Here is a 12,514-nt window from a genome sequence, read left to right as displayed (position 1 = left end):
TAAACAATATGGTTTATTTCATGGTCTACGTTTATATCGATTTAAGTTCATAATTAAATTTATATTGACAATTTGTTGAATTTTCGATTGCGTTGGCAGCTGCGATTAATTAGTAGCCGAAAACCTGAATTATCCATTATCCGTTATCCTTTTTGGGTCGATTTAATTGCTGCTTGAATAATTTGCGAGCTAATTATGTTCGATTCGAGCTGCTTTAGGTATCGCCACTGGGCCAGCTGTTACCTGTGCTCTCCACATCCGGCGACAACTTTTGCACTTCCGTTCGCCATTTCACACAGACACCGACACCCGCACACACACACACACACACACACACACAGGTGCTCAGGCAAATGGTGAATGGGCTTCTGTTAGCTGGAGGGGCCACTCAATTAAGTCGGGCTGCTGCAATTTATATAAGCCTGCCGATATCGCTGTTATCGGCCAGTTACACGCTTTATAATAGCCCGGGCAGCGTCGACGCCATTTTTCATTTAATTTACCGCACATTTTATCTCTGTTCTATGGCGCCTTTTTATCGTTGGCATTCCGGCGTGAGGGCTGGGGCTAGCTGGATTGCTTATTTTGTTATCATTATCCTGTTATCCTTGTGCCTGCCAGCGGCACCTAATTAAATTATCCCGCAATTGCCTGCTAAGTGCACCTGCACCGGCTTCTGTCCGAATGTTGTGGGCATTAAAGGACTCGCCCAGCCTCGCTGCCTGGCATATTTATTTATCGAGCGTCCCTTTTTTCGGCGTTGGTCACTTCCTGGCCTTTGTCCTTTCCCTTTTGCGCCTAATTATTATCTGCCCGGCGCACTGAATTTTTGAGCACACAAAACTTTTCAGCAACGCCCGGGAAAAAGTCAATAAGCTTGAAGGACCTTAATTATTTTCTCACTCTGTATTGGTGTATGTGTGTGCGAGTATGTACGTGTAGGCGTACGTCTGTGTTCATTTCTTGGAACTAAGCCGCCAAAGTTTTTGTGTGGACAACAAAGTTACAGCTGCACAATCGTCGTTGACCCATTTGGCAGCGGCTCAAAGCGAATAACTTTAACAACATTCGAAAGTATGGCTAAGGGAAAATGTTTTTCTTGCGCCCGTTTAATGGGAAACTGATTTTGTCATTGACAAGTTGTTGGCTGCATCCTGCACTCAGTGCGCCCAAGGACAACATCAAAGGCTTTGCATAACAAATGTTTTGTTTTCATTTCGGCTGGCAAAGCCGCCTCCCAGCCGGACTTGCAACTGCTCGTACTATTGTTCCATCTAGATCCTGTTTGGCCTCCCACCTAACACAGCCCAAGCCCCAGCCACGCCCCAGCCCAACCCTTCCCCAGCCAAAGCTGCTCACAGCATATCCTGTTTGCTTAAAAGCTTCCGTTTGCCATTTGCCTTCGTGTGTGTGTGTGTGTGTGTGGGACTGTGGGGAATGTGAATGTGAATCAGAATGCGAGTGCCAGAGTGAGTGTGGGTGTGGATGTGAGTGTGAGTGAGCGAGTAGTCGTCGCCAAGACCTTGCACCCAAATGCGCAATTATGACAACCATGAGGTATGCGCTTAGTATGTGCATGTGTGTGTGTGTGTATGTGAAGGTTTTCGGAAATTCTTGCTGCTGACAATGATTGAAGCTGTAAGCTGTCATTGTAATAAATCAATAAATGCAACTTGAGCCAAATTGCCCAGCATACAAAATGGCAAACAACAACAACACCAATAGAAGCAACAACAACAACAACAGGCGAAAGTTGTTCTCCGCCTTTCCTAGCTCATGTGGCTTGGCCAAGTTTATTTGCAAAAATAATGCACATCATTGTTAATCAAAGCGAAAGCGAGATAGAGTGAAAAGAAGAGTAAGAGAGCTTGAAAAACAGAGACAGAGACAGAGAGAGAGCGAGAGAGAGAGAGAGAGTTGGCATCGTGGAAAATTCCATGTGGCTTGTCTGCTGCCAAGCTGCTTGCAGCTCTGGCTGTGTTTATTGCTGCGTGGCAGACTTTCTGTCACACCGCCGGGCATATGCATAGAAACAGTTCCCCATAGACAGTTGTTTACGGTGTCGCTCTATGCCAAACTCCTTGCATGGCAAACACTGTTTATGCTCGAGCCTTTCACTGCACGGCCACACTCAACTGCACAGCACTGTCTGCTTGTATGACCAAACAATGGATGTATACAAACAACAGCAACAACGAGGGCAACAACAATGACAACAACAACACACAGTCGGCGACAACAATGGCGCACAAAATTGCCGCTGTCATCAGTGAGGAAATTTGCATTTTGCACAAATTGCAATACGTAAAACTCTTCGCACTTTGCGCTCAGCCCGCCACACATGCTCAGGCCGGGCAGCCCTGCCATTGTGTTGACAACTGAATGTTGTGGAGTGTTAAATACTAAATGCTTTTGCTTTTTGGCAAATTTTGTCAAATTACAAGCAGTGAAGCCAAGCCAGGACGGCCAGGACGGGCCAGGCCGGGCCACGCCCACAACTACAGCTGCACATTCCAATTATGCTCAGAGTTTACGCTGGGCGTGACTTATCAGTGAGTGGGCGTGGCAGCCCTGCCATGCATCCCCTAATGCAGCTAATCGACATAATTTTCCAGTCAACTGCACAAGTTGCAGGCAAATAGTTTCAACTGAATCCAGAGATGAAAGCTCAAGCTGGCAAAAAGTTTAACCCATGCCCAATGAACTGAACAGTGTAGTTCGCTTTTTTCTTCTTCTTCTTCTTGTATTTAGCTCGGGCATAATTGAATTGATTGCGCCTAGTCGAAGGGGGGCGATGATTTAATTCAATCATTTACAGCTGAGCGCGGAAGGCGTTCATTAGTCGTGTTAATCATACGCCATGCTGCACGGCTATAGCCTATGGGACAGCAGCTAATTAGGTTGGCAGCCTCTCATAACTCAGCCATAAAGAGATTTAATAGATTTCTATCTGCCTATTATAGCTCTTAGCAGCCGTTCTGTGTGGGTGTGTGTGTGTGTGTGGGGGGAAGAGAGAGCGAGAGAGGTCGAGTTGATTTAGTTGAATTTTCAACAGCTCTGCTTTCGATTTATATTATTTTACATCAATTTATTTTATTATATTTAATTAAAAAATATTTTTCTTATGAACATATAAGTATAGTAGTATTATATACTAGGACTCCCTTTAAAATAGCCTTAGATTTTTATCGTCCAGTTGATGCCAGGCAGCTAGGAGCTATGCTCAGGAGGACAATCGGACGCCCAGCTCATGCCCATGCTCATGCAATGCTCTTTAAAGCGCATTAGAATTAGGGGCAGCTCCTTCAGCTGACAGAGCATCATCCGCTTGCTGAGCAGCTGATCTGGTCAGTGCAGCTGATAGCCAGTGCAGAGCTGTAAAGGATTGGAATGAATTAAAAGTTTTGTTAATGGCAGCAATAATACTTGGGCTTACCATTAGATCTGCCTCATCCCGAAATTGTTTGATCTGCGGCATCTGTGATGCTTTGGTGCAGCTGTGGCAACAAAAGTTGTGGCTCAGCAGCCACAGCACCACATCGCCACAGGCTCTGCTCGCATTTTGTGCGCTCTCTGCAAAAATCTCGCACAACCAGCAGCAGCAGCAGAATAATGATCTGGCTTAAGAGATTTGCCCCGTATGTGAGCTGCTGCAGTTGCCGGAGGACAATAACGACGTCCAGATGCAGCTCCAACAGACGAGTGCAACTTGTGCAGCATCAGCAGCAAGAGCGATAGCAAATAAACGCCAAAGTAATGTGTCATGTGTCGCTGTATCTTTCGGCTTCTCAAGGAAGCGACGAGCATTCGATTTATGGCCACATAGCTGCAGTTTAGCCAAATGAAGCAATCGAAGTGCAGCAGCAGCTGCAGATAACAGCTGAGCATAGAGAAAAGACCACACAAAGCAGCCATTGGTAGCCAGTGGACTGTCCACCCTCACTGCACCACAGCCATCTCATTGAGCAGCCAGTGGCGTGTCTACTGAGATAAAGGAAGCAGGACGCGGCGTGCCAGCCAATGAAGGTATCCATCAATTTGGCAATCAGCGACGGCTAAGTAAACCACGGAAATCCACGCGAATAGATTGAGCACAAACAGTAGATAAGTGTTTGCTGGGCCAGTTCGAATCTCTTCGCGACCTCATTGTAATAGACGTTGTCCAGGACAAACAGTAGCCCTAAAGGTGCTCCACAGCACTAACAATACGAAACGAAATGGTGCAACAAAACAACCAGCGACAGATGGAAACTGGAATACACTTACCTATAAATGAAAAGCACTTATATTCCTTTAAGAGTTCACTCAGGGTAAAAGCAACAAAGGATATCAGCTCAAAGCCAGAGACGGACAAAAGATAGAGATAAGAAAGAGCAAAGAATAATTGAGAGGGGAATTGAAATATTCTCAGTTACTTCTATTACTTTAAACGAAAATGATCACGTTTAGAATTCACTCAAAGCAAAGCAAAGCAAAGCAACAGAGGAATTCACAGTAAAACAGCTCAAAGCCAAAGGTAGACAAAGAGCAAAGATAAGAAAGAGCAGAGCTGCAGTAAAAGGGGAATGGAGAGCAGGCAAGGTGCATTCAAGTGGATGGAAAAGTGCTGAGGAGCAAGTAGAAGAGAGCACGGCTGCTGCCCCTCGTAATTACACGTGCCAACCACTCTGACATGGCTCGAGTACCCGTTTCGCCTGGTTAGGGTACACAAAAAACAATAACAATTTAGTGGGGCGCTTGGTCGCTAGGTCGCTAATGCGATGACGGACTGTGTAAATGCTTTTAGCGCGAAAAGCACGAAAAAGCATTTGTGAAGTGCGAGTAATTGATGGCTGCACACATTGAGCAGGCAACCACTTCAATTAGCGCCATTCGAGCAGGCGCAATATGCACCACCAACCACCAGCCACCAGCCACCAAAATCGATATGTGCTTGTCGAAAACTAAACTTAAATATTTTAAAGAAAAAAATTTGAATGCTTCTAATGGCAGTAAAAATTATTGGTAGCACATTCCACCCATGCAAAGCTCCGTCCGCTCGCCACTCCCCCCACTCCCGCTTCCTGCGTGGCACCGCTGTCAGACCCACTTCAGATTTGCGTCGCCAATCGCCCACGCGGCAAACTAATTTATTTCCAAACTGGGAACTACGCGCTGCCAGCTCAAAGTTAGCCCGCTCACCATGGCCCTGGCCCTGGCGCTGGCGCTGGCTGAACGATTAATTTGTTCAGGTCCAACTCTCAATCGGTGCCTGCGCCAGCTCCCACATCGGCAGCCATTAGAGGATTTGCATGCCCGGGCACGTGAGTATTTTGGCATGTTCATTGGTTCATCGCAGCATAACCCAAAAATGTCAACCTTAAGCGGCTCACTCGTTTTCACATCTTCTTTGCCCACGCTCCATTCTCTGCTGCCTATTTGCCTCGTCCCTATTTTTTCTCGGCGTTTGCTTTGTCATTTCAACTTGGCATTCATGTCGCAGCACTCGGTGCTCGCCTTTATGTGGCATTTTAAAATCCTGTGCATGTCGGCGACAAAAGGACAGAGCAGACCAAGCGCCGCTGGAATTCAATAAGAAGCCCCGGGCGCACACCCAACACTAGCCAGGGGGCGGACCCAAGCTCCAACAGCAACGAGCATGTTTGACAAACAATCATTAGAGCCATCAGTGTGAACAGCAGCAGCAGGAGAAGCAGCACCAGCAGGAGAAGAGCAGCAGTAGCAAAGCCAGTCACTGGAGCTGCGGCACCACCAACACAACGTACCCAAAAGGCTGTGCATATCAGCATTACCATCAGCCACGTCGTTAGCAGCTCGAGCAGCAGTCTGTATCCCGGATGCCCAAGCAGGAAAACTGAGTCGATTGAGGCGGCTGCTGTCTTAGCTACTGCTGCAGCTATTTTTTTTCAGGGTAGGCATGTCCTTTAAGAGGCTTCGAGGATTAAAGGAAGAAAGCATATTTTAATATGTTCCACAGGTATTTTAATTATCTTGCATACTCAAGTTAGCTCTTTGTAATAGTCCTGTTGCATATCGGTAGACAGACTGAGCTATAGCTGTTGTATTTTTATTAAAATAAATTTTTCAAAAAAATATATGCCTGTGTAGGTTGATAGGAGAGACTGTTGAGACAAGTTAGAGTACTTAAATATAATATACAAATTAACTAAGTAAAATGAAAGAGTAAATAATATCCAACATTTTATTTTAGATAGACGATAAATATTATGACGAGTTTAAAAAATATTTACATTTATTTGTAAATTTAATTTTTGAACGCTGAACATATATTAATGCACACTTCATAGCATATATATATAAAAAAAAAATAAATAAATAAAAATAAATACATAAAATCCCCATCTAAAAAGTTCATTAATATCGCTCTATGAAAAGTATTTTGATATGAACATTGTCGCTCGACCCAGGGCAGCTGCCGCCATTTGCATTGGCTGAAAAACATTTGCAACATCAACTAAATTTTTAATAGATATATATTTTGTTTTTTCCACCACCTCCGCGTGCAAAGTGGATGGATGCAAAAACATGCATAAATCATCAAAAGCAGCGCTGACAACTAATGAAAACATGCACAAATTTATAGCAGCCGAAATCGACTAAAAGAAAGCGTTGGCCGAGGTCTTTCTCCTATTTTATTTTTTTTTAGCGCTGCCAGCCATCGGACAATTTAAATTGAAAAAGAAATTTAAAGGGGCTGAAAATGGAAAAAAATAAATTCATTTGCTTTATGCGCAGCACGCAGCAAAAAGCGGCAATAAAAACTGTCGAGGCGGCCCACCGGAAATGCAGCCCAATTTTTGTGCGGAAGTTTATTTGTGGCGACACTATCACAGCCCGCGCCCTGCCCCCCCATTCAGCCCAGTGTATTTTTTGCTTTTGCTTTTGCTCTCCTCCTCCGCCCCTTTGGGCTTTGTTGCTGCAGGTGCAGGAGGCTGTGGAATGTGACACGATGCGACGATGGCAATGTGGCTGCGGCCATGTATAAAATTTTCACAATTGCAATTTGTAATAAAAACATGCAGTTTTTTGTCATTGTTATGGGCGGCTTTTATCGCACACTTACACAGCGATACGATGCGTGTTCCATACGGCTGCTTACATGCCTCTTAAATCATCGCTGCCGCCGGGCCCGGGTCCTTAAACGCCGTCGAAGATAAATATGAATTAAAAAGCGACCCGATAAAGTTTGCCGCTTTTATAGAGGGCTCTCATATTCCATTTGAGCTTTATGCTATTTTGAGTGCTCTCTCGATTTCATGACCCCATATCGCAGTGTAAAATATGGAAGGTCGCACTACGCCGCAAAATAAACAGAGCATGAAATATTGCTTGTTTTTGTGGTTCGAGGACTCGCTCACACCACTCGCAGCTCTGCCAGAATAAATGTCGCACTTATCATTCACTGTAAAAGCTAATTAACATGCAACGGCAACAAATTTGCCTTCTGCTCCTGTGCGTGCGCGTCTCGCGCTCAGTGTGGCCAGCAGCTGGCAGCGATGCGAACGCATGCGACGATCAAAGGCTTCTGCCTGTGCCACATACTCTGCGTGTGGCGAGTCATCGGTCGGCTGGGCATCTATCTGGGCTTCTACAATCTGACCTGGACGAAGGACGCGCGGTTCGTGCGGGGCGAGCTGTTCTATGTGCAGATGATGACCCTGATGTACATGATCAGCTCGCTAGGCTATCTGTGGCTCAGCCAGGGCTGGGTGTACGACGGGCTGCTGTTCCTGGTCTTCGTGCCGCTCTACGTCTACTTTGTGGTGCTGCGCCAGCATCTCGTCTCGCTCCTGAACGCCTGCAGCCAAACGCATGGCACACTGCAACGCGTCCTGGGCACCTGGCTGTGCGTGCCGCTCTGGCGGGAGTGCGGCCTCACCCTGCTGCTGTCCGCCGAGGTGCTGGGGCTGTTCGTCTGGCAGTTCCACGTGTACTACAACTACCAGGCCTGCTTCATAGCTGGCACCTCGCTCATCTACTACATGCACCTGCTCTTCCTGGGCAACTATCTCATCTGGCTGGCCAGCATCTACCGGGCGCTGAACACATTTCTGCAGCAGCACATGCGGAGCTCCCGCCTGGGCATCCTGCGCACCGTGCTGCGCGAGCAGGCGAGCCTCTGGTGCCTGCATTGGCGCATTATGCGCTACCTGGCACTGCATCTGCTCAGCTTCTTGGGCTTGATTGCGTACCGCTTCGGCAAACTGCTGCCCGACTGGCGAGCCCCCGACCAGCTGAATGTGGATCGCATATTGGCGTCCCATCTGCTGCTGCTGCTGCTCACATTTCTGACACTGATGCTCTGCTCCATCGACGTGCAGCTCCAGCACTGGCAGTTCAACGCCAACTATCTGCGCATGGAAGATCGCCTGGAGTACTTCAAGCTGCGCTCCTGGTGTCTGCTGCGCAACCAGACGCTGCCCATGCCCTTCGGCCTGCCCATACAGCGGATCTGCATCAAGCCACAGCACAAGCGGGACATCATCAGCATGCTGGTCTGTTCCTGCTCAGATCTCTGTGCCCCTCGGCTTATTCTAATTTCTTTTACAGTTTTTCAGTAACTTGCCGGTGACGCAGCTGCGTCGCTGCGTCCCTCTGCCCCTGGCCATCCTGGGCGTCGGCGCCAAACATCTACAATTGACGCTGCCCATCCTGCTGCGCTCCTTCGTCCGAGTGGGCTGCCAGTTTCTGCTCTGCCTCTACCTCTACTCGCGCCAGCACCCGGCAATGCAAATTAACTTCTACGACAGCTATACGAAGGGCAATTTCGATATAAATGTGACCAACACAATTAGCCAGATCTATCGCAGCTATCAGCTTGATGAGATCGAGTGAGCTGCGCGACAATGTGAAGCCATCAATCAACTGAAGCCCTCAATAAATGAATGAATGCTTTCAATTACCTTCGCCTCAGTTCTCTAACAGCATGTGGCGCTTCAACTTGCTCTATGGCCTGCTTAGGCTGCAGTGTGTGGCTCTCGATGGTGTCGGGCTCTTGAAGATAAGGTTCGATAGAGCTCGTCAGCGCTATCGCCAGAGGCGTGGCTTCTGGACCTCGTTTCTAACACATTTCCCGTGCTTCCTGCTGATCTTCATTAACTTTGTGCAGTTCATCTTGCGCTTCGGCGAGAAGGCCGCTGACAAGGCTGTGCCCAATGCACGCGTCGCGCTTAAGGCCATGGGCTTCTTCAGCCAGTTCACCCAGAACCTGGCCTATGTGTGGATACTAATCGTGTATTTGCATTGGCGAGTGCACCTCTGGCGCATGATAGACCAAGCCCAACTGGCAACTAGGCATCTGAAGCGTCTGCTGCGAGAGCGCTTCGTGCTGGAGTGCTCCTGGCTGCTCCTGCTGCTGGGCATTTGCCAGCTATTCCTGTTCCTGCTGATCAGCTTGAAGTTGGTCCTGCTGGAATTGCTACACTATGGCAACTATGTGATGGGCGCAATCCAGTTGCTCTTCATGCTGCTGCTCTCCCTGCAGCTCTTTCGGCACCTATTGCACACTGGCATGCTGCAGTCGCTGAATCAGCTGCTCAAGCAGCTGCAGCTGCCCAACGAGCTCAAGCTGCTGCGGCAAGTGCTGCACGTTTATCCTCTGCTGCAGCGCATACAACACTTGGCTGCCTTCTACTTCAGCTTGGTATTCTGTTGGCTTCTCCTCGAGCTTTCCCTGAAGTGTGGTGCCTATGTGAGCAAGCTCAGTTCCGAGAAGAACCTGTTGTTGCAGCCTCGCGTACAAATCGAGCAGTATAAAACAGATCGACTGAGCATGCCCTTTGCAGCCTTGGAGATGGCTTGGCCATTTAGCATGCTGCTGCTGCTGCTCTGCGCTGCAAAGCTGCAGCAGCGAGAGCAGACGAAACTTATCAACAACATCTGGAGCATTAAGTTGCCCAGCAGCAAACAGGAAGCGCTTCCAGGAAAAGCCAGGCCAAAGAAGGACATCATCAGCTTCTTGGTAACCAGAGATATCTTGAAATATCAAACTATTCTATATAGATGCAACTCCTTTGCAGCTCCGTACACGCCTGCCCTTGGTCGACTATCGTCCGCATTCCATCAGCTTTCTGGCCTGCAGACCAAAGGCGAATGCCGCTGTGATTACGTTTGCTGGCATTGCAGGCGGCTGCAAAATGCTGCTGCAGGTGGTGCTCTGCACCACCGTCGTTGACTATCTGCAGCGAATGGAGCTGGATCGACTGCAGAGCTGAGGGCTTAAGCCTTTAGCATTTCAGTTATCATTTGAGTTGGGCTACAATAAACTATGAAAGATTTGCAATAATCGAATTAGAAAAGTTTTAATTTCTTGCATTTCTTTCCATTAAATATTATAATATAATAGTTTATTGTGAATAGTAAACTATAAAGACTATAAATTAACTACTGAACCTTTCCTGCAGTTTTAAATATAAAAGAGGAAAAAATCGCATGATCAAATGAATTTTTCAAATGAAAGAGCGAACTGCAAGCCGCCTGGCTCACACTCCCTCTCTGTCTGTCTCTCTCTCCCTCTCCCTCTCTCTTTCTCTCTGTACACATTGCAAATCAATTTCAATAATAGCCATATGAAAGACCATTTCAATATTAATGTTATGCAGACAATTAGCCAAGTCCATTGCTGGCATTCGTTGATGGCTTGATAGGTTTGAGTGAGCCATCAATCAGCTGAGCGCAATAATTGAATTCGGCTGCCATTATGTAGTCTCGCTTCAGTTTAGCAACAGCATGTGGCGCTTCAACTTGCTTTTTATCCTGCTGAAGGCGCAGTGTCTGCTCCTGGACGGCGTTGGGCTCCTGAAGTTGAGCTTCGACAGGGCGCATCAGCGCTATCGCCCGAGACGTGGCTGCTGTTCCTCCTTTCTCACGCCTTTGCCCTGCATACTGCTGATTCTCCTGAACATTATACAGTTCCTCTTGCGCTGCGAGACGGAGCATAACAATGCGACCTACAATGAAATTGTGCCTGATACGCGGCCAGACCTGGACGTGGTGGATTTCTTCATGCTCTTCGCACGAAATCTCGTCTATGTGTGGATGCTGATTATGTGTTTGTCCGGCAGGCTGCAGCTCTGGTATATGGTAGATCAAGCTCAGCTGGTCTATAAGCATCTGAAGTCAGTGCTGCGCGATCGATTCCAGCTGAAGTGCTCCTGGCTGCTCCTATTTCTGGGCATTTTTCAGCTCCTGCTGCTGCTCGTGCTGAGCTTCAACCTGCTCTGCTTCAACTTCCCACAGGCATTTGACGAAAGTTTCGTCAACTATGGGATGTGCGCCATGAATCTGCTGCTGGTGCTCCTGCTGACCGTATACCTCTATCAGCTGCTGCTGCACACGGCGATGCTGCAGTCGCTGAATCATCTGCTCAAGCAGTTGCAGCTGCAGCAGCCCAATGAGCTCAACCTGCTGCGTCAAGTGCTCCATGTTTGTCCTCTGCTCAAGCGCATTCAGCACTTGGCTGCCTTCTACTTTCGATTGGTTTTCTGTTGGCTTTTCTACATGCTTTGCCTCAAGTGTGGTGCTTATGTAAGTGAGTTCCGCTACGAGGAGGACGTGATCCTGTCGCGGCACAAGTCCATCGACGTTCTGGAGGAGGAAGCGGAGTGGCTGGGTGAAGAAACCATTCCACAAACCCGGGACCAGGCACTGATCCTCGCAGCCTTGGAGCTCACTGGGATACTCACTATGACGCTGCCGCTGCTCTGCGCTGCACAGCTGCAGCAGCGAGAGCAGAAGAAGCTTATCAGCAACATCTGGAAGATTGAGTTGCCCAGCAGCAAGCAGCAGGTGTCTCCGAGGTCATTCACTGAGCGCAGAGACTGCAAGGACATCATCGGTTTCCTAGTGAGCATAAATGTTGATAGCATTATTATTCTCTATGCCTATGCATCCCTCCCTTGCAGCTCAGCACACGCCTGCCCTTGGTCGACTATCGTCCGCATTCCGTCAGCATTCTGGCCTGGAAGCCAAAGGCGAATGCCGCTGTGATTACGTTTGCTGGCATCGCAAGCGGCTGCAAAATGCTGCTGCAGGTGGTGCTCTGCACCACCGTCGTTGACTATCTGCAGCAAGTGGAGCTGGATCGCCTGCAGAGCCGCAGCTAGGTCAAAGGGTCAACCCGCTCAGCATTCAGCGGCGCCACAATAAACTGTGCAAATTGAACAATAATTAAATTAGCATATCAATTATTCAAATGACAGCCGCAAAAAGAGCTGCATGCTGTGGCTTTAGCCTGTACGCAGCACAATTACATAATGAACAGCAGCTTCATTTTAACGACCTGACCCGAGGGCCAGCCCTGATGGCCAGCAAAAACTCTCTCCACATAAATTTACAAGAAAGGTAGACAACAACAACAACAGCAAGCAACAAAAAAATAAAAAGGACGAAGGCTTTCAACTTGAAACTTTTGCCATTATAAAGATAAAGTGAGAGAAGAAACAAGTTGTTGTTGTTGTCGCTGGGTTGGCTGAAATTTACCTTTTTTTGCTGT

The 12,514-nt window shown here is 47.8% G+C and overlaps 3 protein-coding genes across 3 annotated transcripts; all 3 read left to right on the top strand.

Annotated features, from left to right (window-relative positions):
* Nucleotides 1–7,517: 7,517 nt before the first annotated feature.
* Nucleotides 7,518–8,856, top strand: LOC108612295 (uncharacterized). Its single transcript, XM_018005173.2, has 2 exons — nt 7,518–8,516; nt 8,572–8,856. Exons 1-2 carry the CDS (start codon nt 7,518–7,520, stop codon nt 8,854–8,856), a joined length of 1,284 nt encoding a protein of 427 aa, XP_017860662.2.
* Nucleotides 8,857–8,947: 91 nt separating this feature from the next.
* LOC108612294 (Gustatory receptor-like 62a) lies at nt 8,948–10,235 on the top strand. The gene is made up of 2 exons (XM_089467054.1): nt 8,948–9,982; nt 10,041–10,235. The coding sequence occupies exons 1-2, from the start codon at nt 8,948–8,950 to the stop codon at nt 10,233–10,235; spliced, it is 1,230 nt and encodes a 409-aa protein (XP_089323180.1).
* Nucleotides 10,236–10,749: 514 nt separating this feature from the next.
* LOC149269127 (uncharacterized) lies at nt 10,750–12,125 on the top strand. Its single transcript, XM_089467053.1, has 2 exons — nt 10,750–11,865; nt 11,925–12,125. The coding sequence occupies exons 1-2, from the start codon at nt 10,750–10,752 to the stop codon at nt 12,123–12,125; spliced, it is 1,317 nt and encodes a 438-aa protein (XP_089323179.1).
* Nucleotides 12,126–12,514: the final 389 nt, after the last annotated feature.

This window comes from Drosophila arizonae, chromosome 4 (assembly GCF_054131065.1).
Source record: "Drosophila arizonae isolate 15081-1271.41 chromosome 4, UAZ_ARI_1.0, whole genome shotgun sequence".
NCBI classification, from domain to species: Eukaryota; Metazoa; Arthropoda; class Insecta; order Diptera; family Drosophilidae; genus Drosophila; species Drosophila arizonae.
This window is presented reverse-complemented; position numbering and strand designations above follow the sequence as displayed.

Bases quoted from the DNA above. Each gene is read 5' to 3' on its own strand.
- LOC149269127 (XM_089467053.1), top strand. From the start codon at position 10,750: ATGTGGCGCTTCAACTTGCTTTTTATCCTGCTGAAGGCGCAGTGTCTG. The intron at 11,866-11,924 runs GTGAGCATAAAT...CCTCCCTTGCAG, and splicing joins AGGACATCATCGGTTTCCTA to CTCAGCACACGCCTGCCCTT.
- LOC108612294 (XM_089467054.1), top strand. From the start codon at position 8,948: ATGTGGCGCTTCAACTTGCTCTATGGCCTGCTTAGGCTGCAGTGTGTG. The intron at 9,983-10,040 runs GTAACCAGAGAT...ACTCCTTTGCAG, and splicing joins AGGACATCATCAGCTTCTTG to CTCCGTACACGCCTGCCCTT.
- LOC108612295 (XM_018005173.2), top strand. From the start codon at position 7,518: ATGCGAACGCATGCGACGATCAAAGGCTTCTGCCTGTGCCACATACTC. The intron at 8,517-8,571 runs GTCTGTTCCTGC...TTTCTTTTACAG, and splicing joins GGGACATCATCAGCATGCTG to TTTTTCAGTAACTTGCCGGT.